The sequence below is a fragment of the Cydia splendana genome, chromosome 1 (assembly GCF_910591565.1).
Source record: "Cydia splendana chromosome 1, ilCydSple1.2, whole genome shotgun sequence".
NCBI classification, from domain to species: Eukaryota; Metazoa; Arthropoda; class Insecta; order Lepidoptera; family Tortricidae; genus Cydia; species Cydia splendana.
The window spans coordinates 35,620,722-35,644,906 of NC_085960.1; the positions used below are offsets into that span (position 1 = coordinate 35,620,722).

General features: G+C 38.5%; 2 protein-coding genes across 2 annotated transcripts in view; one reads left to right on the forward strand and one right to left on the reverse strand.

Moving 5' to 3' along the window:
* Nucleotides 1-8,470, reverse strand: part of LOC134794278 (CUGBP Elav-like family member 4) — an 883,344-nt gene extending 874,874 nt beyond the window's left edge. Inside the window, exon 1 of the mRNA XM_063766045.1 lies at nt 8,402-8,470. Coding sequence (XP_063622115.1) covers nt 8,402-8,465 — 64 coding nt within the window. The 5' untranslated portion in view covers nt 8,466-8,470. The remainder of the gene's footprint in view (nt 1-8,401) is intronic.
* The window catches only part of LOC134794330 (L-2-hydroxyglutarate dehydrogenase, mitochondrial), a 417,328-nt gene that overhangs the window by 254,126 nt on the left and 139,017 nt on the right, over nt 1-24,185 (forward strand). The window lies entirely within an intron of this gene.

The window sequence follows — 24,185 nt, forward strand, 5'->3', positions numbered from 1 at the left end:
ACTAAGTAGAACATTTCAAAATTTTGATCTTAAATACATATGTGTTAAAGGCACTGGGTGACAGTCATTAAATATGTGACTGGGTGAAAGTAACTAAAACGCATATACATATATGTGCAGCAATGAATGTGCAACTGAACTACCTCAAAGAACCAACATTTTACGTTATTCCAGTTCGGAAGTGAGTCGTGAATCATGACTAGTAGCAATCATTCGCGCGGATCGAGTGCTCGATCTGAGATAGTTCGCTACAGAGCGTGCCCGGTGGAAAACACGAGACGAGAAATTTGCAAGCTGATTTATCTAATACCTTTAAACGAGCAATTCTTGTTTATTTATTTATTTATTTATATGTATATATATTTCGGGGATCTCGGAAACGGCTCTAACGATTTCGATGAAATTTGCTATATGGGGGTTTTTGGGGACGATAAATCGATCTAGCTAGGTCTTATCTCTGGGAAAACGCGTATTTTTGAATTATTATATGTTTTCCGAGCAAAGCTCGGTCTCCCAGATATTATTATAATAAAATGAATTAATATGTAAAACTACGATTTTACTAGACCTACTAGTAGAATACGAGTTTGACAAGTTTTAACTGAATTTGAATCTGGACGTAAGAGAATCTTTAGGAGCCGATAATTTGAAACAGAACTAAAAGTTATGGTACATATAAAATAGGAGAGATATTCCATAAGAATTTTAATGTTTTTCTCTCACATGCGTCTTGCTTTATGATTTATGAATCCTATGTAAGGGACTCGGAATTGATATTCCTGATGGCTCAGCTCTTCTGTTTTTTCTTATGTTATAATGCTCATCCTAACTTTTCTTCTTTTCACCGAGTAGGTACATTTTATGTGAACAGCCACTTCAGCTGAGTTTATTTTGTCTCCAAGGTGTGTCAACTTATATCTTTTAACTTATACCTACCTAATACCTATGCTCGTTTTGTGACCATGCTACTTGTAAAACGTTTGTACCATATCATCATCATCATCATTCACATGGCGCAAGCTTGCTTTTCACTTCTTAATCTTTCTGTCATACATCTTCTCTTTATTCACGTGCTTTCTTTTCATAATAACATCTCTCTCACACCCATCATAATAACGTCTATATACACCTTTTGCTTGTCTGTCCTCTTACATCTTTTCAAACTAATTTTGAGCTTTTCATGATTTTGTCTTAGACTGTGTCAGATTTTACTAAGAAGTCCTGTGGAATTCTGTTCGACCGAACAAAGCCCCGTGTGAATCAACCATACACGCCAATGATGAGGCTTCCTGCCACCGACTCAATCGACTTATAATCAGCCGCCGATAACATCTATTACCCCACGTTGCTTTGTACCGAGAAACCTAGCGTTTCTAGCTTTTCAGTCACACGCTAGGGTTTGTGTCTAGAGCGTAGAATGAGCCATCTAAATTGAGTAGGTTTATAAATCATATTATACGAATACTTACACTTAGTCATCGCCACAGGTTCGGCATCAAAAGTCGATATTCTAGTTAGCTGTATGTATAATTGAGTAATTACGTTAGCTTTAAACAAATTAGGTAATTTGGGATTGTTATTGCTAAAATGCTTGCCGAGTCTGGCTAGAGGGCTAGACCATATTTAAGAAAATCGCCAAAAACTATCCCACGATCTGCGCTTGTCACTTCATGAGAGTATTAAGTTGTATTGTCTATTCATTTCTTATCACAATATAATAAGCTTTTATATAATATAAGCCTTTAGATAGCAATACTTACAAATTTCGTTATAGTCTGCCTCTCTATTACTCGAATTTGCAAGAATGATTTGTGATTTACAGATCAGTAAAACTCGCCAACGCTCATTTACCAATGAGAATTGGCAATACAGCCCGGAACGCAACCGTCGCGCGTCGGTCGGTGTAATAAAACGCACCCGCCACGCCACACTATTTGCAACTTAGTGTAATTATGCCTACTGGTACGGTCAAGGAATTTAATTTCAGTACTATTTCGTATGAGGACTCTACGTATAGTGACATTCATATTGATTGTACGAAATACTGCCGAAATGAAATTATTTGATTGTACTAACAGCATCTTAACAAAACATTGATGTACCCTATGGCTTTGCAATAAGAGTTATGAACTGTCACCCAATATTGTTGATAATAGCATTTACAATTACGTCATTATGCTTACTTGTAGTACTCGTAACCGTATGGTACCCTGGGTGGCACTATGCCCAGTGCTGCTGAACGGTAAATATAATTACTCGCTGAAAGGGAAAGTTATATTGATATTGCTATACTAGTAGTACCTGTGATTCTTGGCAACACATGGCTTAATGTTTTCATAAAAGTTTTAATATATATAAAATGGTAGATTTCAATTGGTGCCGTGACCAGAATTAAAAGTTTAAGTTTTAAGAAAACTAAACTGGTATCGTTATTAAAATAAAATCTAGTTAATTTAAATGTTTCGCCGTTTCAATTGTTTTTTACTTTTTATTTACAGAGAGTAATTTTTGGGTTTTTACGCTATTCTGTTTGGGTGCGGTTTAAATCTAAAATTCAGAAGTTTATTGCGACAAGCTGTTTTATTTTGAGATTATTTGTAGTGTTTGGAGAGTGTTTGTTATGTTGCTATGTAATATATATTTTTCGTGTCACTGTAAATGTTGACTTGTGAAAGAGCCCTTGAGACCTATTTACTAACAGAATGAATTTTTGAATTGGAATTTGCAAATGTGTTTTTTATTGTTCACGTTAAAACGGAATAGGTACCTACATCGCACCACAGGCAATAAAAATCAATAATTACCACTTTTATAACTTTACTTAACCTAGTAAATATGCGAAATCAGAACGTTTTATGTTACGTAGGTATCTAGTTTTAATCGTTTCATAGTTCAAGCGATGCGTGATTAAAAATGGTTAATACCATAAACAGAACAATATTACGAGAGAAATTCACCAATTACGCGAAATTAGAATAACCGCAGAATTTGTAATGCAAACGGAAATGATTTTTAACCGCCAGCAGTAAAATTTTAAGGATAATTTTCATAATCACTTTATTAGTGAAATTTTAGACTAAGGTATTAGGCCAATCAAATTAGATTTTTTCGAAGAATCCGAGTTTGCTCAATCCCAGGAAGTGGACATTGCATAATTGCCATAAGTTGTTTTGACAAATGATTTTTTGGCAAATGATGGTTTCCGGTGTGATACTTTGGAGAATTCAACGTGGTATAGAAAACAGGTTCTTTTTTCTTGACCTCGGCCTGATACGGCACCGCTTAGACGTCTTTCAATTCGATCCGGGCTCATCTCGCCCTAATCCGTTCCAAGTTGTCACACGTATCGTGAAGGCCGAGAGGGCCTCGGGCGGGTCGTAAATCTCAACTATCCTATACACTGGCCTGGAGAGCACTTAGTGGTCCTGCTCTAAATCAAGAGAGGTGAGCGACTGGTGGATTTAACCGAATCACGGACCGTGTGGACCATTTTTTTCCAGGCTACAAGAGTGTCCCACTGCTGGGCAAAGACCAGCGGGTCGTAATTCTCAAATGCTTTATACACTGGCCGAGACAATTTGAGTGTCTCCAAAACAAGGGAGGTAAGCGACGAGAAGAACATTCAGCGGAATTATCTACTGCGTGTCCCCATTTTTTTTTTTACTAGTTTGTAAGAGTGTCCCACGGCAGAGGCCTCCCTCTTTCCCGCCATTTGGTCATATCCAATGCGCACTCCAGCCACTCTTTTCAAAATATATCAAGGTCATCCGTGCAGAAAGCTGCATCCATACCTGGATGCTTCCCCATTGTTGGTGGGATACACCCTAATATTGTTAAAAGTGTTATTGAAGTGTAAAATTGTATTTAGTTCTAAGACAACTTGTGGGACTCCTATTTTAGGATTCAAAGAAATAATTAATCACGTAAAATTAAAGCGTATTAATATTTATTCTGACATTACAAGAATCAACATTCGACAATTCAAGTGACACCTACTTATGTATTGTTGTAAGCAACCGAAAAAGGTACGCCACATCAGCCTCCCCCAGACCTTTAGGGTCGATAACGTAAAGGGAACCAAACCTGACGACCAGAGCGGGTCTTCCTAGGTTCGGCGGCGGGAGGAGCAGGAGGAACTACTGCGGGTGCTGTTCTAGGATATGGAGAACATCAATAATTTGTACCACCTTTGTAAACCCCACCCATAACCAAACAATAAATATTTTTTTTTTAATATCAAATAACAATTTGTGAATTTTGTGATGTAGGATCAACTTGTAAGGGAATGATACCTTGTGATAAACTTTGCCGCTTACAAAATAATGGCCACAAATAATTTGTTAAATTAGGAACTAAAAAATAGATAAAAGGTAAGGTGGTGGTACTAGTGCCCGACATGCTAATGCCCAATAGATGACACCCTGCTGTCACCTCTATTGACAATAACTTAAGTTTCAAGATGACATGTACTACTGGGGGCCGCGTCGAGCACCAGTACAACCACCTTATCTTACTCGTATAAAGGAAATGAATTATCTGCAAGACTGAATGTAATCCGTTTCTATACACAGACCTGACGAGCACTTAGTAGTGTGCTCGGGCTTACTGCGCCTTAAAGGAACAGTGGGGAGCGAGTGGAGGACCAATTTTACAACTATTTTGTAACACAAAGGTGGCAATGGCAAAGATTTAGACCAAGACAAGTCTGCAATGATTTTGTTAACACACGCAGTGCAAGTGTTATTTCAAACATCAAACTTTTATGAAATGATGACGTGTTGTTGCAGAATTATTTTGGTCTAACTCTATCAGTCTGACTGCTAGAAAGTGTTTAAATCATTTTATTATTTCATACCAATAAAGTGTATTTTCCCGATTATCGCGGTAAGTCGTGAAGCTATTTAACCATGTTTAGAGCCGGGACAAACTATCATAAACTAATATAAACTTTCTTCGGAGACATGACGTTTATAATAAAACTGCCTCGCTTTGTTCTGTATAAGTCTGTGCAAAGTTAGCTTCAAGAGAGTATAATAATCGTGTCATTTTCCAGATTCCAATAATTGATTGGATCCGGCAAACTGCGGGTCCCAAGCAAACATGTGGTATTTCGAGGTATCTACAATTCCAGCTATTCTAAGGGTCCCAAAATAACTTGATTAAATAATGACTCCTGCAATTAAAAGAAAAAAGAAAATTATGCATAGCCTACTTAGGACTTTTATCGCGTCTGAGTCTGTCTCTTATAATGTTGTCGATTCCTATACCTATCCCTAAATCTCCATAAACCTTCCAAATTTAACCCCCAGCTATACCGGTTTGTTCAGGTTTATACCAGTTTATGCGCTTTTTAGCGCCTCGGAAAGAGAAAACGAGATCTTAGCCTGGAACAGCTGCGTGTCTAAGAGCTCGCGACCGTGTCTGGCGGTAGATCTCCTCCTAGTAGATCAAGCAAGCATGTAAGGTAAAGCATAGCCTTCACATCGCAGCCGGTTTACAAATTGATTTGCGTTTATTCATACATTTGCTATTTGTGATTAGTGGCACATGTATGAATTCACAGTAAACACTAATCAATGTGTAAACAGGCCCCAATCAGAAGGCTAGCCACAATAATCCGTATTGAACTTGATGTTTTTTTTAAACTCATTAAGTTTGCTCGTACCTACCAACATTATAGGCATAAGAGTTATGAACATTTTGCAGTCTTTACTGTATCAGTTGAAGTCACAATACATAAATAGAGCTATCTAAAAATTGTTAAAAAAAAGTACCAATAGAACTAAGCGACCCGGTCCCCCACTTCGCTTTAATAATATTATAGACATATTTTATTGATTATGAAGCATGGAAAACTTATTCCGTAGACTATTTTTTAAAGTATGAAAAGCCTGTGATACAATTTCTAATGAAATTATGATTTAATGGTAGTAATTTACTATAGGTGAATTTAAGGTTCGTAGTTTTGTCAACCGACCTACTTGCTCGATCTAGCCGTAAAGAGCGACCTGCATCTCTGGCTAAAATGTAACATTGTTATATGAAGTTTGTATGAACGGCTGAGTGTCGAGTCCTAGCTGCTTAAGTTTCGAAACGAGTTAACTTTAGTGGAAAACGCTTGTTGGAATGAAGGGTCTCTGTTAAGATTATGTAGTGAACAAGAAACTAAAGAAAACTGACTTATACCGACCGGGATATGAACCGTGATTACCTTTTGTATTGTTTGTTATATAAGTCTAGTGAAACTAACCGTGAGTCATTCAAACCTGGTAAAGAAAACTGTCTAAGCAAGTAATTTTTCATTTTATTGAATAACAAATACCTCATATAAATAGTCAGTTCAAGGACCTTTGCATGCAGTATTGGATACATTGCCAGCTACAGGGTACAATGAAGTCGATCGACCAAGGACCGCAATGTAATGAATATTGCATGCGTCTAAACTATTAAGCTGTATGGCGATTGAGATGTAATTAAAGTGTGAATGTCGTTTTCGGAGTTTAAGTTCAGATGGTTTATATTTCTTTAAGGTCAAGGCGGCTAATTCCGAATAACTAACTAACCTAACCCGTCACCCAACACCCGTTTTCGAAACCACCCGAAATCCAGAAGTATTCGGACGTGGTTCAGAATTACCGGAATATAACTTTCTTGCTTTGCTTGTCTGCGACTTATTAAACAGCAGAACCTCCTATTTGAAATCAAAGCTTTAATGTTGATAGCCCGTTGATACCGGAACTTATAAAATATGAACTGCAAATCCATAAAGCCGACACATAAAACTTTCATCTAAAGCGGCATCCACACGTAATTAGTTACCAGCTTGTCATCGAGGGGCCTATTCAAACTATGTATAAATGTCAACATAATCTGGTATTTATATGTTATTAAACTATGCCTATGCATCTCACTCGTACACCAATATAAATAAAATGCATATAATATGTTTAGTATGCACTGATATCGGTAGGGAAGGACGTCAAAACCCAATAATCATGGCGCTCTTGTTGGTGGTCAAAACCACTCCCAGTCTCCCATACAATCAAAATCATACTCTCATTTTAAAACGAAATGCTTAAACTAATTATTGGCATGAAAATTTGCGGAACATTTATCTTTGTTTAGCAGACATAGCAGCAGACAGGTTTAAGCGTAAAGCGAGATTTTTTTTTAATAAATGGATTCCGGTTCCTCTGATTTATAAGAAAATTTGTGTTATCAAGATCTTTGTGGCTCACTTCTTAAATCTATCCTCGGGTCCTAAGGACCAATCCTGCCAAAGGGAATCTTTGGTTCACGCCGTATTTCATTTTTATACAACGGCCACTAAAACATATCATCATGTGAATGTGAAAGTTGGAATCAACCTCCAGCTATTCCACGCGGTCGTCTGCGAATATTTACCGTAACTATGCAATGTCGGGGCGTGAACATTCAATCGATAGTGTGAAGCGTGCCTAACGGCGCATAGACTGAGTTCTCGATGGAATACTATGCCACTAATGCGATGGTTTAGATTCCGGAATGCTTGGACATTGCTGTCTTCTTAATAAGTAGTATATTATAGATCACACAACATTTGGCCAACTACTTATAAGTCTAACACTTGTCTCAGGTTGGTAAAAAAGTTGCACGCTGATTTTCTAGTAGAAGGTTAGAGTTTTGGGACTAGAACTAGATTATATAATACCTACTATTTTATTTGATATTTTGCTTATTCAAAACCTGATTAATTGATGGAACACATACAAAAAAAATCGTTATCTATCCTTACCACTAAGATAGAGAGATTGATTTCTATTTTGTATTGATTGTACATTTATTTTGTCATCCTACAATAAATTATTTACACCTAGGTGAGCACTAATTCATTATGATGATTATGACATCACCGTCTTCGCTTCTCATGCTTCTATTTTGACCACAAAGAGTAGTTTGTTTGACTTAGTTAGTGCCCTAACGACCTGTTAAAGGGGTGCATTTGCGCCGGCCAATTTCTGTTAATACAATATGTGTGCACATTGCACATAGGGAATACATTTAGCTAGTCGTTTGAAAACAAGATTTGTTGGTTTATAGCTTGCAATGCATTGCATAGGCAATGGACCAATAAATATGTTTGCTGCTTTTGATCAACAGTAAAATTTTGACCCAAGAAAATTCAGCCAAAAGGGAAGCTTTGACCTTGGAGCGAGAGATAATAAACTGGAAATTCTAAGGCACCTTCATTATGGCCTTCTAAAGGTTGCCCTTCCTTCTAACCTGCGTCGCGTGCGCGTCGGAAGTTGTTCAAGATCAAAGTTCACATAAAACGGTTTTTCGCGAATTTCAAGGTTTTTATAACTCCACCAGTGATGTCTTCTGGGTAAAAAACGTAGTTGTGTAAGTGTTATGAACTCACGTGAATAGCCTTCCCCCAACATTAGAAGTGCCGGGCCGACTCCATAAGAAGTCAGCGCGTCCATTTTTCCTCATCTGAAACAATCATTAATGGATATTAAGGCAAAAAAAATAATGAATTTTAAATTTTTGTGTATAAATAAATTCCGAGGTGAGATTATGATTGAGCTCGGATGGTAACATTATATGAACCAGTACAACATTATTGAAACTTTGATATAACTGAAACTGCCTCATACCGAAATAGATGGAGGATCATTTGCTCAGTAGTGGGACACCTATTGTTTCCATAGGACTTGAAAAACGTATATCATCTTCAAAACCTACTTCACCGTTGTCATGGGAGACTTCAACGCGAAACTGGGTAAGAGAGATGGTGAAGAGCTGAGAGTGGGGCAATTTGGAGTTGGAATTCGGAACCACCGGGGCCGCCTACTGGCTGGCTTCTTGGAGAAGGAGGGACTCTACATGATGAACTCCTTCTTCAAGAAACGCGAGCACAGAAAGCTCTGGACCTGGATGAGCCCCGACGGTGCAACTAAAAACGAGATTGACTTCATCATGTCGACAAAGAAGCATATATTCAATGATGTCTCTGTGATCAATATGGTCAAAACCGGAACTGATCACCGTCTGGTGAGAGGCACATTGAATATATCTGTTAAGTTAGAGCGCTCTCGACTGATGAAGTCTACGCTCCGTCCAGCAGCAGTCCACATCCAAAACCCCGAGAGCTTCCAGCTGGAACTCCAAAACCGTTTCGATTGCCTAGGCGGCGATGTGGACGAATTCAACGACGGCTTTGTGGAAGCTGTCCATAGCACGGGATCTAAGTTCTTTAAGGCCCAGCGGACAAACAGAAGCAAAAAGCTTTCTGACTCTACTCGGGGACTCTTGGAGGAAAGGAGAAGAATGGTTCTACAGTCTTCAGAAGATGCGACATTATATCGGCGGCTCAATAGACGGATCTCTAAGTCCCTTACCCGTGATCTGCGCCAATTCAATACAAGTCGTATTGAAGAGGCCATCGAGCGGAATAAGGGCTCTAGGCTCTAAAGTTTTCGCACGAGATCTGTCTATTGGGCAAAGCCAGCTCGCCAAATTAAAAACTGAGGATGGTAGAATCGTTTCATCCAGACCCGAGCTCCTGGGTGAGATAGAGAGCTTTTATGGACAGCTATAGACATCGACTAAAAGTCCCGAAGTTGGTCTGGCGGAAGGCTCTAGAGCTAGACTGACCCGACATTATACCGAAGACATTCCGGACATCAGCCTGTACGAGATTAGAATAGCTCTCAAACAGCTCAAAAACAACAAGGCGCCCGGTGAAGACGGAATCACAGCCGAACTTCTGAAGGCGGGTGGTAAACCGGTCCTTATGGCCCTTCAGAAATTGTTCGACTCCGTCTTACTCGAAGGGAGAACGCCTAAGGCATGGAACAGAGGTGTGGTGGTGTTGTTCTTCAAAAAGGGTGACAATGCCCTACTCAAGAACTACCGACCCATCTCACTTCTGAGCCATGTCTATAAACTGTTTTCAAGAGTCATTACGAACCGTCTCGCACGCAGGCTAGATGACTTCCAGCCTCCTGAACAAGCCGGTTTCCGAAGATGCTTTAGTACCGTAGACCACATCCATACGCTCCGTCAGGTAATACAGAAGACTGAGGAGTATAACCTGCCTCTCTGCTTAGCTTTTGTGGACTACGAGAAAGCCTTCGATTCGATCGAAACCTGGGCTGTACTACAATCTCTCCAAAGGTGCCAAGTGGATTACCGCTATATCGAAGTGCTGAAGTGTTTGTACGAGAACGCCACTATGTCAGTCCGACTCCAGGACCGGAACTCGAAACCTATTCCGTTGTAGCGGGGAGTCAGGCAAGGGGATGTTATTTCTCCTAAACTGTTTACCGCTGCATTGGAGGATGTTTTCAAGACTTTGGACTGGAGAAGGCTTGGCATCAACATAAACGGCGAGTACATCACTCACCTTCGGTTTGCGGACGATATAGTAATCTTGGCTGAGACTACGGAGGATTTGAGTATGATGCTCGATGACCTCAGTAAAGCTTCCGAGCGAGTTGGTCTGAGGATGAACATGGACAAGACGAAGGTCATGTCAAATGCCCGTGTAGAACCAACTCCTGTTACAATTGGAGACTTTACACTTGAAGTTGTAGACGATTATATATACCTAGGACAGGCTGTTCAGTTAGGTAGGTCCAACTTCGAGAAAGAGGTTAATCGGCGGATCCGACTCGGTTGGGCAGCGTTTGGGAAGCTACGGCACATCTTTTCTGTCTTCGACCTTCTCAAAGTCAGTGCCAGTGATGACATATATATGGAACTGAAACGTGGCCGCTTACTGTGTGCCTCATAAGAAGGCTCAAAGTCACCCAAAGGGCAATGGAGAGGGCGATGCTTGGAGTCTCTCTGCGTGATCGCATCAGAAATGAGGCCATCCGCAGCAGAACCAAAGTAACCGATATAGCCCTCCGAATCGCTAAACTTAAGTGGCAGTGGGCGGGGCACATTGCCCGTAGAACCGATGGCCGTTGGGGCGGAAAGGTTCTCGAGTGGCGACCACGTATCGGAAGGCGCAACGTGGGTAGACCCCCCACAAGGTGGACTGACGACCTGGTAAAGGTCGCGGGAGTCCGCTGGATGCGGGTGGCGCAAGACCGGTCATTGTGGCACTCTTTGGGGAGGCCTATGTCCAGCAGTGGACGTCCTCTGGCTGATATGATGATGATGATGATGATGATATCATCTACGGTTACCAGGATAGTTACTCATGAAATAAAACTATTGAACTATTGTATGAATTCAATATACGCGATATAATCCGTTTCAATAGTTTTATTTCAAACGTATATCAATTAAAAAAAAAACATTTTGGTAATCAATGCAAGCGCAGGTGAAATCATTTATAACAAGTCACTGAATACGGTATTCAATCTTTGTACTATAAAATAAAATTACCTACTTTTAAAGATAAAAATCTGAGTAAAACAAACAAAAAAACTCTTTTAAAAACAAACTCGATGAACACTTTAGAAGAGGACAAAACACAAGTGGACATTGATGTGCACGTATCAGCTTTAAGCTGCCTGTGAATTCACATATAAGAGATACAAATAAAGTGAAAGAATATGTAAATTTCAGGCCATGCCAAATTTGGCACTTTTTACAACAGCTAATGCTCGTGTAAACACGTGTGACCGCACGCCAAAGCCTCAGAACACAAGTAATACCTACCAATCTAGAATCCCAAAGAACCTGCACATACGGGCCTGCAATTTTACAGTATTCCAACTTTGCAGGATTCTGGGCGCGTACCAGAACAAATCCGATAACGCGTCGCCCAAACTTGCAGACTCAATTTCAAGTGAAAACACGATTACTTCACGCTCCGAACAAGGACTGAATCTCTAGTAGTATAGGTACCTACCTGAAGTATGTTACATTCGCTTTTTGGACCTAATGCAGTTAGACTGGTTTCGTTTTAAGTCGATGTTAGACTTAAAGAAGTTAAAGGAATGTAGTTTGCGACGTTTGGAGTTGTATCTCGAATATTAAGGTTTTTGGTATTTTTGCAGTTTTATTTGTTGTCCTTTATCCAATATTTTAAGAAAGTGTTATAATAGTAAAATATTTGCAATTGGCCAGTTTAAGTAAGTTATATTTTTTTAAGAATTGGAAATCAAACGTTGTAACAAAATCTCAAACAAGAAGTTTAGAGATATAATATACGGAAGATATATATATGTAAATAACGGCGTAACGGGCATATCGTTACAAACAATATAAGGTTTTTACAGAAATTGTAAAATAAATCAGACCACATTGCATGACTTGCGTAGTCGCGCGCGACTCCAAGGTCGCACTTGACATTATGATATTATGGTATGGTGCGCCAGATATGCAAATAGCGGAAACTTTGAAAAGTTCTCGGAAATTTCAGAAACAATTAAGGGGAAACAAAAGAAAGCTTAAATTTGGAAACGAGGTTTTCCTTATTTCACAAAATTTGAAACTTTTCGACGGTGCAACAGTAGGCGCGCCAAAACGCAACTCATACTAAGCTGTCTTGTAAAAAAAATCAAGAGGGACAAAAAAACATCGCTTCCTAACTACAAGCCAAGCCAAGCAAAACCAAGCTCCAATTTTATCCCACAAAAAACTATTATGAAAATCCCGCAATATCCCGTTTAAATTATATAGCGCATGTTTTATTCATGGGCGAAGGTAAAGTTGGGCAATAGTGAGACTAGCTAAGAACTTGCCGCGATAGGTTCAATTTGCATTTTAATTGGGGCCGTCGAAGCCTCGCGGACGCCATTAAAAACACTTTTAATTATCGGGTTAAGCGGGCGCGTGTTACACCGCAGTGTCTGGGGTGATGAGTCGGTGAAAAAAGAAATGGATTGTTATGAACGTAGAGTCGAACACTGCCCGTTCCGACACGGTCCGTTACTCTACATTGATATTTTAAACTTTAGAATGTGTGTAGTGGACAAAATTTGTGGGTTTGAACAGCACCGTATAGATCAGAAAATATCGCTCTCAAAAAATGCAAACAAACGGGTTCCTTTCTTAAGAATTTAAATAAAAATCAGAAAAAAATGGGTTTCTTACAATATCAAAATTTTCTAAGTGCTGTAGTACCCCTTTGCGGTTGAGAGTATTTCTTTGAAAAAAAACTTGGTGTATTTTATCAACATAATAAGTGTTACAAAATCCTTATTTTGACGGGGCACCCCCTTGGGTGTCCTAATAGTGAAACACCTTAATACTGTTCTGTCAGTGTCAAAAGTGACGTTTTTGGTTGAAGAAATGACACTTTTGACACTGACAGATCAATCGAATTACTAAAACTCGAATTGGCCTGTTTGACAATATTTTTTAGCATTTTTGTGGTGAAATCGTTTATAGTTGCGAAATCTTTTCTTCATGTTTACATCGGTGACATTCGATGACTTTCAATGTATGTTGTGAAAGAGTCTTCTTGCCAGTAAAATAAATTAGAAAACAAAGATTATTGACATACGGTGTGATAGCCGCCGTGTTCGCTTTAACTTAGCAATTGCGCTCGTTACGCTCACGTCAGATGTGAACGTGATTATACCGAGCCATGCTCATCCCCCGCCCTCTTTGTATGTTCCTGCGGTATAATATCAAGTAGGCGCTCGGTATTCCGACCCTCGCCAATCCGGCAACTAGTGACTCAGGTGACAAGCTCTATAATCTGGCAGTTTACACAGCCGAACGCTGGGTTACAGAGCAGTTGCATTTGATAAGTATAAAATATTTTCTATATATAAAGCAATACCAATAATCCGGCAGTTTGAACAATTCGGCATAGAAAGAAAATTCAGACAGGTGCCGGATTGCCGAGCGCCTACTTAACGAGTACCTACCTACTGTACTAGTTTCTCACCGCGATTCATTCTGAGGAATAAGCAATTGACCACAATCTGTGCGTATCTCCGCTGCTGAACTGCTTCGCTGCTGAACATCTTAAATCCGGTAACGCACTTACAACCCCTGTGGTTTTGGGATTCGACTGCTCGTTTGCCACTTATAATTATATTATTAAAGATGGTAGTATGCTCTTTTCTAGAAGGCTTGAAGGTCGTATCGGTCCGGAAACACCGCAGGCGACAGTTCATTCCACAGTTTACCTCTGCAAGGCAGGAAGTGTCTGGAGAAACGCACAGTTGGGGACTGCCGACCATCTAAGATCTGTGTGACTGCCAATCATCTAAGTGGTGTAGGTGGAAATGTTGTTGTGAATAAAGATGGAAGCAAAGCGTTATGTTTATATCATATCAATAACAAATCGACTTGAGATTGTTTAACTTTGAATAGGATAACGACATCTATCAACATATAAAACAGCTTCTACATTCACTAAACTAAGAATTATTTTTGAACCAATTTAAAAGCTGTCAATTTCAGCAATACAGATTTCCAATTTGACGCAAAAAATGTCAGCGAACTGAAGCTCGATTTTATAAACTTGTTTGATGATTAGATACGGTTATTATTTTGGGTTAGCTTCAAAATGTTTTATGAACTTGCAGAATTTATTATTGTTTGCTAAAACGGAACTTAATAGCGTATAAGTAATTAAGCTTAAAATTACATCTGAGGTTTTAAAACGATATTTTCTTCATGGTCTCGAACATGGTATAATAATATACTCCGCCTGGTACTCCATTCCCGTCTTTTCTAGGTCACCTAACTGACACGGGCCTACGTCATCATGCGACAGCGCTATATGATAATATGCGATAGCGCTATATATAGCGGCCATGTTGTTGTGACGTAGGCCCGTGTCACTCTGGGAATGGAAGACCATGTTTTATTAGACTATGGTCTCGAAGAAAGACTGGCTAGGCTTGCAATCAACGTCTTCTAGCTGCGCGAGTATTTCGAACTACCCACAGTTGACCTTTTTATTCGCTTAAACGTCATAACAATGTATTAAAATAGTGAAAGTTTAAATCAGTGTCTTCCTTGACATTATTTAAATGAAAAATAGAATCCCTTGGCATTATTTAAATGAAAAATTAGTGCGAGTTTTGATTTAACGTAAAATCATAGAAATATTTTTTGTCGCAGTTTAAAAGTACACTGCAAACAACAACACAACTCACCGCTACCAACATAAGCAGTAAGCGCGGACCAAATTGTCCGTGCGACTTATATACTGTGCTGTAGCACATTTTGGCGCCATGCCGATATGTTGGTAGCGAAGTAAAATGGCGGATCGGTTACCAGCAGTGGTTACCAGCTGTTTCTTGAAAGCATGCGGAAATACTTTTGAATTGCTGTGTTGTTTGAAAATGGCGCAGCAGGTGCAAGCTTGAAATTAATACTAACAACGACATGTAATTCAATTCCTAAGGGTTTCGCAAGTAGGTAGTCAAGTATACGGAATATCTGTAATGTATTTTGACCTTATAACTCGACTGCCAAAAAGAGTTAAGGAAAATCATTTTTAAGAAAATAGTCCAAACATGAACTTTTTTGTGGTGACGCGGCTTAAAGTAGTTTATATAAATAGTTGAAGGGTTCACGGAAAGAACATGTCTAGTCCATTTTTTTGAAAAATGAGATTTTAATCTCGAAATGTAGAGCTCTCAATGAACTATTAGTAACAGCTCGGTTACCTGTGTAATCATAAATATAACTCCTTTTTTTCTTGCTTTAAAAACACCTATACGCGAAATTAATATGGTTAATTATGTACATCGTTCCTTTCAAACCGCGATAACTCAAAATGTTGTCATAGTGACTAGACATGTTCTTTCCGTGTACCCTTCAGTTGTAATACACTAATGAATCCACAATAATAACAGCCAATCAAAAATATCAGTGGAGTCGTAATTATAATCATAACCATCGCCGTTATCCCACCATTTACAACGTCTGCTTGACGCTGCCCTAATTACTCGTGATTGCAGGAGGCTCATTCAAACTTTTAGACTATTATTTTGATTTGTTTTTTATACTATAAAATCTTTGATTGACGATTGTATTTTTAGGTTGGTACGTGGATCGTCCGCTAGCTGGCGCAGGCGACGGAGCTGGCAGACGCACCGCACGCGGGTGCCATTGTACATTCCGTCGGACGCGTCCGCGCCAGTTAGCATTGGTCATAGGTACTATTATATTTCGTTAACCCGCTCGCTCACCCGCTCCGTGTATAAATATGTCATAAACCGCGATAGAAATGAAACGAATATGAAAGTGCGAGAAAAGTTTGCTATATTACTTATTTAATTTCTATCTGTGAGTTCCTATAATTTGTATTGTGACTGCATGTCATTTATTTGCTAGTTGCTTTTTGCATTTATTTGCCATGGCACGAAAATAAATTACCTTACATAGCAATATAATTGAGGAGCAGCGAAATCATAGTAATATCAAATCTGTATTATATTTTTATAATCAGAAATACGCCTTCGGTTCAATTAGAAGAGCCGCGAACACCGAACGATCAAATAAATTGTTAAATTTGTCAGGACATTTGTAATTGCAAACCGTTGCAATAAAACCTCATTTACATGTGTCACTTGAGCTTCTGAAGTTTAAACAAAATTTAAATTTTTACTTATACATATATCATTGAGCTTTTCTACTTTACTTGAACTATAACATTTTCACTATAAGATTCGAGCCCTACACCCCAACAAAGGGAAATAGGATAAAAAGAGAGAGAGACAAATAAGATTTTCTACACCTCTGCTTTAAAAAAAAACTATTACGCGCGTCACAAAATAAATGTCACAATGGTTCGTACAATCAAGACTCGAACTTGCGCTAGTTAAAAAAAATAGTATCGCTTTGAAGTTTGTTTGTGCGTTCAAAATAAGATGAATTAATTGATTCAGTTAGTAAGATGTAAGGTAAGGGTCCAATATGATCCAGGGTGGGCAGGCGAGATTAAGTCAATAACTGCGTTTTATTAAAGTCCTCTTTTTAAACGACTGTTTACATATTTCCTTCTTACATGCGTAAAACCGCCTAATCCCGAATCATAACGCATTCGACTTGTAAATCCTTTAAACAGACCAATTAAATCATCCGCCATTTTCTCGCAAAAAAGCAAATCCGAGCTCCCGCCGTGCTCTGCGGCCGCCGAGCGATAAACAGAAACGTCCTAGACCGCGTGTTTGTACGTTGCTTTAAAAACAAACGGTGGTGCGAGCGTCTGAAAAAATATTATCCATTTTAATTTCCTCCCAGACCAATGGTATAGTTTTCTACCCCAAACTAACACAGCATTTTCAATCTTAAACACACGCTTGTAAAGAATATATCAAGCGCACGTTACAACTCTATTATGAAATGAAAATAGCGGGACGAGCAACCATTTTTACGCGTTACGTGCATTGCTCGTTCAATATGCATACCGTCAATATTGTTGTAGTAAAACAAGCAATGCACAAAGCTTGTGTGGCTGCATCAGTGCATTGATAGATGCATAGTGTGGTGGTAAAGGGGAGGCAATTCCTTTCGAGATTGTTGCTTTATTACTGAAACTTTGAGGTTTATGGAAATATTATCACATTATAATGCTTACATTTTGATATTTTAAAGTCTTTTCCATCTTAAAATGATGGCTTGATGGCACCTTTTTATGCTGGCTGTAAAATAGTCTTTTCATTCCTGGTATTACAATGATGATAAGATAATTATGTATGTGGATATTAAATAAATATCTACTATAGAAAATAAAAAGATACCATAAGATAAGTTCATTACACTTTGAGTGCACAAGTATTTTGTTGTTGCCATTATAGTTACGGCAACGGCACCCTAAACCTCATCTTCCAAGAACAACACATGAGTCTATCAAAAAATCGTCAACCCAACCCTCATAACTTTAAACCCTACGGCTTAAACTTGAAACATAATCCTTGGACGCTTAAAAACAAAACCCATTAGCAAGCACATAAACTGTGGGCAGTTCGCAACGTCTTAATAGTTAGTTGGCAAGCTTTGTTATTCTCTGGCGAATCTGCGGTCGCGGTCGTAAGCTGCAACATACTGTCCTCTAATTGCGGCCCTAATTGTCCCCCCTCTCCCTTCTTTATTCTCTGCTTCTTGTTGTGGTATACAGGCAATGTGGCTAGTCAACTTCGGATGTCACGCAGATGGCTGTTTCACCACTGTAATAATTGTCATATGATAACAGCGATCATAATGACAAATAGCTACACATCGTTGGTCCAACAAGTTTTGAATTGACGATACGTATTTTCCTACTTATTGATCCGGCAATGTAGGTAACAGACCTTTTATCCCCACCCAAGAAACAAGATATCATTATAAAGGAGTGTTTATGAAAAGTCTCTTCAAGAGATATGCATTTCTCCAGAAACTTCCTGTCTCGCACAGCTAAATTGTGAAATGAACTATCGCCCGCGGTATTTGCAGAACTATTTTTTTATCAAGCAGACACGTCTGCGAGCAATAGTACAATTTTTTTATGTATATTAAAGAAAAAAATATAAAATCAGCACTACAATGGAAAAATGGAAAAGTTTATCTTGCCAAAACGGTGAATTTTCCAATTTTTCCTACACTATAACCTACATTTATCTTATATTATAATTTAGGGAACCCTTGCGGCTGCACTTCGACCTATAGGGATCTTTTGTGCAATTACCCCCTTCAGAATAATTAATATAAACATTTACTTTACAGAAGTTCGTCGCTGCCAGTAGCGGTGTGTCTCCATCGGCCGTTCTGCCCAACACATACCATCTGTTGGCTCAAGAGAGGCCTAGGCGAGCCAAGCACGATACATTCCACTAATGGCCAGATTTACAAATCGTTGCGCTTATTCAGCCCGTTGGCTCCGCTTTTGATTTAATGCGATGTTAGCTGCCTTTTGAATTTAAATTAAAACCACGCTTTGAGATTTATTGGTAGTTTAAATAAGTTGCAGTTACAAAAGTTGGGGTATTGGGTTGGTTTATGGAGATGGTGCAATGTAATGTATTTGTGGGAGTTATGAATGCTTAAGGTAGTCAAATCTGGGAATTTTAAGGGACAATAATGAGATCAGCAGGAAAACCAAGGTCGTCGACATAGCTCACAGAATGGTTAGACTTATGGGCATAGCTCGGTCTGGTGAAGGATTTTGGTTTGACGTTAAATATTTATTAGTTAATCACTTGCACTGGTACATTTTTCCGTCAAACCCCATACTGCTCTTCTCTCTCTCTCCCATAGCCGAAAGGTAAAGTAAAGAAAACCAACGAACAGGAGGCGTATTCTGATTGCAATAAGATGTTATGAATTTGATCTGGATTTGTTATAAATATTATCTGTCAGTGTCAAAAGTGTCAATTATTCTGACACTGAAAGATCATATCCATAACAAATTTAAAAGTAAATTATTTGGGTCTAACATATTTCAGTAAAATTCACACATCATCCATCAGATCCCGAAACAATAACCGAAGCATTTAACTTCATATTGCAGCACGCCAGTCGTATAACGCTTGTATTGTCCATCCATTACAATGAGTAAATTGGCAGGCAAAGGCACTTTTTCACATTAAAATTAAGCGCAAAATTTCAATGCAATTGCCGTACATTTCCCTTTGAGCATCGATGCAACAATTCAGAATTTGCGGATAGCCAAAGGTATTTTATTACGAGCTTTTCAGTCAAAATACACAATAAAGCGCCCATGGCGGGTGATATTATAGATTAAGCTGCATTCGGGATAGCAGATAGGCCTTGTCATGTAAATTGTAAAGGCGAAGCATCACCGGATGCAGGCTTTTTGAGCTTTTGAGTTATAGCTTTGGATTGGCCGCGTGCAAGCCCTAGTTTATAGTGTTGGTTAAGACTAGTTTTGAGGCCTTTGCTTTACGACTCGGCTTGTTTTTCAGACTCAATAATTAAGTTGAAGTTCGAGTTTTTTTCTTAGGCACTTGAGTCCTTTTCAGAATACTCTGATTATGTATTTAAATATAAAGAATCAAAATTGAATACTTTATCTGTACTGAGTCTTTTCGGAGGCTCGAGTTCAAAATTAGGTATTAAAAAAACTAAATTACAATCCAAAAATATTTCTTTAAAAAGATGAATGAGGAAATCTGACTCTGACTGAATCTGACTCGACATGTTGTGATTCAAATAAGAGATTTAATTATTTCACCCTACATTAAATTTTACACATCCAAAAACAATGATAAAAGATTGTTTTCAAAAACGTATTTGTAATGCTTTCAGATACCAAAAATCGAATATTAAATATTCTCGGCGCCTTTAGTTAGCGCTTAGGTTATCAATATCCAATCAATAAAATATTTTTAAAACTGAATACCTCTCCAGCAGTATAACAAAGCCTTACATCGCGATCGGTGAATGCGTGTTCAGCCTTTTATGCGCAAAAATTTGTAAAACAGATTCCTTTTGAAGGCACACGCCCTTTGGGAGCCCCGGCGCACAATGTATTCCATTTTATAACAGATGGCACTGACAGATATTCATTAATCAATCGATATAGTGATCATAATAAAGTCAATCAAGTATGCATTGTATATTTTTCTTTGTGGAATTAAGAGATGGTAGTTCCTTTAGATCGATATCCAATTGAGCTGGAATTTAGCATACTTACGTCATGCGGGCCCGATGATGAAGACTAAAGGTGGCTATAGGCACATTAGGAAATGTCTGACAACATAACACAACTTAGTTTAAGAATCTTGGTACAGTCGGTGCCCCAACATAAGTAATATAAGTACCTAAGTATCCACTTCTCTATACAGTTTGTATGGCGATGTGGGTACTCATGTTGTGGTACTTACTTACTGTAATAGTAGATGACTAAGATGGCTGTTGTAAAAAAAACTACAGTCGGCGATAAAATCATGTTATACATTTTCTATATCAAAATTTTCTAAATACCTCGGTACACTAGTAGTAATGCTGGTATAGTCTGAACCCAAACGGTACCGTGACAAAAATATTCCGATATGAATTGTAACACAGTCACCCAACCGTCCCACATCAATCCATCAGAACGAAGCTCGAGTGCCATCAAACTTTCCAATTATTTCCTAAAAAAGGGTTCCGGCTAAATTAACGGTACCGTCCGCACCTTGTATTCGGCTGCAAATTTAATCAGTGCACCGGCGGTTCCGAACCGAAGGCTACTCTTTATAGACTCCGCAAATTTCAATTTATGCATGTGATCGTCCAACCTAACCAAGGTTACATGTTACACCGGTATAAATATGATGGGGTAAGTGCATAAAACGCGGAATGTTAAGTGTGTTTTAACTGCGATCCTTTATTTGATTTCAAGTTTATTTATTTAAAACACGTCGTCATAAACAAGCATACAGCCTACATTTTGGTAAATGGGTAAAGTGAATTTGTAATACATTGAAACCAAAACTTCAAAAGTAGGTATCTCTACAGAGGCATATCTCTTTTTGTTAAGTTATTAGAGTATATATTTTAGTAAATACTTTTGACCCGTAATCTGATCCGTTACTCGGTAAGTATTTATTCGAAATACTTTTTACGTCTGACACCTAATCCAATTTAATTCCCCAGGAGACCAAGAATTCTTGCAAGATCGACGCTCACGGTACAATACATAAGTAGTCTGTGACCGGTCCGTACAAATCTCTGCACACCGCGGTTTTTTCCGAATCATTCCTCGGTGGGATTCGTCGGATTTAGCAGGATTGCATTCTGAACGGATGTCGGCAGTTTTTAGACATTTATGAGCGGTACTAAACTGTTTATAACTATTGGTTTCAATAACTTAGGTCGGATAGGTACAACAGATAGAAACACAGAAATTCATGCAGTTCTTAAAAGTTGAGAATACAGGGCCCTAGCCATGCAAGATAATCGTACATCGACAAACGCAAAACGGAAAGAGAAATGTATCGGGATGACAGATGCTATTATACGAGAAGTCAAGGGAAATGTATCGGGATGACAGATGCTATTATACGAGAAGTAATGAGAAATGTATCGGGATGACAGATGCTATTATACGAGAAGTCAAGAGAAATGTATCGGGATGACAGATGCTATTATACGAGAAGTAAAGAGAAATGTATCGGGATGACAGATGCTATTATACGAGAAGTAAGGAGACATGTATCGGGATGACAGATGCTATTATACGAGAAGTCAAGAGAAATGTATCGGGATGACAGATGCTATCATACAAGAAGTAAGGAGAAATGTATCGGGATGACAGATGCTATTATACGAGAAATAAGGAGAAATGTATCGGGATGACAGATGCTATTATACGAGAAGTAAGGAGAAATGTATCGGGATGACAGATGCTATTATACGAGAAGGCAAGTGACAATTTTCATACATTATTTATTTAAATTTCGATTCGCATTTTCTATAAGTAGACGATTGTCATCTTCATAAAGACCTTGACATATTTAGCTATATTTTTAGTAAGTATTTAAGTGTTTGAAATGTATCTCAAATAATATTTACATATTATGTAAAACATAGTTGCTGTAATGTTCGGCAAATCACAAAATAGAAGTACCTACGCTTATTAGTTATAATGCTATTGATTTTCATCCCCGTCAAGTACGTATCTAAATACGAAAGAAATGGCTATAGTTGCTGGTTGCTATTTAAGCAAACACACAAAAAAAAACGAATAGCATTTTAAAATCCAGCCTCAATAGTATATAGTATAGGAGATGAAAAGTTCTAGCTACTACTTTAGTATCTAAAAAATACAACGACTTTGAGCAAATGGATATTTATGGTAAAATGTGATGTTTATTCAAAGAGGATACAAAATGACGTCAGAACCAAAACTCCAATAAATCTCCTGTTTTTGCCCGGCATCTCTCTTTAATATCGATTTAACTTCAGCCAAAGTTTCTGTAAGGTCGGCAGCTGAAGTGGAAAAACCGCGTTGAGTGAGGGAAGAATATCTAAGGAAAAAGTAATATTTAGGTAAGTACATATAAATTATTTGACGTAAAATAAAGGACTTAAGGAAGGATGACTCACGTTAGACCGGGCCGGAGCTTCCGGAGCTTCGTTTTCTATAGAAAGCACAACGTGATCACCGATCAGCTGTCATAGAAAATGACATGTCGGCCGTCCCGGCCCGGACACAGCCCGGGCACGGCCTGGTCTAGCGTGAGTAATCCTTTAAGGGTACTTAATAGAATATTTATTCAACGATTTAATTCAACGACTGGTCTGGCTTAGTCGGTATCGGTAGTGAAAGTGACTATGAAGCCGATGGTCCTGAGTTCGAATCCTGGTGATGGCATTTTTAGCGTTCCGTAGCCAAATGGCAAAAAACGGAACCCTTATGGATTCGTCATCTCTGTCTGTTTGTCTGTCCGTCCGTATGTCACAGACACTTTTTTCCGAATCTATAAGAAGTATACTGTTGAAACTTGGTAAAGTAGATGTATTCTTTTTCACACAAAAATACAAAAAAAAAACAATAAATTTTGGGGGTTCCCTAATACTTTCATCAAACCCATGAATGAACCATGCTTGCGCAAGAGACACTTCCAAAATGGTAAAATGTGTCGTCGTCCCCCCGCTGTAACTTCTAAAATAAGAGAATGATAAAACTAAAAAAAATATATGATGTACATTATCTACCATGCAAACTTCCACCGAAAATTGGTTTGAACGAGATTTAGTGAGTAGTTTTTTTTAATACGTCATAAAGTCATAAATCGTAAATCGCAATTTTATTAATGTTACAATTTTGAGTAGTAACTGACCCTGCCAACGCTACATTCACTACCGATAAGTAACGCAGAAACTATCTCCGAAACAAAAGTCATAAATTTTTGCCCGGCAATAGTGCGAGAAATAGTTTGTAGCTATTGTCAATTGTTTTGTTCTGTTTTTGCCTCGCGATTATTGCTCGAAGTTTGCCTACGAAGCCCCGTAATAGAGAAAGGTAGTAAGTGCTCATGAAGGTGGGCAAATTTAGTGCATTCTAGTTATTGAGGGTATGGAGTACCTTTTGTGCACCTCATATTTCGAGGAAGTTTTATTAGTTAGTAGTTTTCCGATGCAGAGGTTCCGCTGAGCGCGTTTTGCTCGGCTTTGTACCGGATATCTGGTGAGGTGGTGTTTATTAGGATTTAATAAAAGTTTGTACGTGGACGTATTGTTGTTATAAATATCAGCGCGATCAAGTTTCAATGAGTTCTTCTAACGTATATAATAGCAGGATTTTTGAGTCATTGAAAATGTAGGCTTGCTTATAGTGGCAT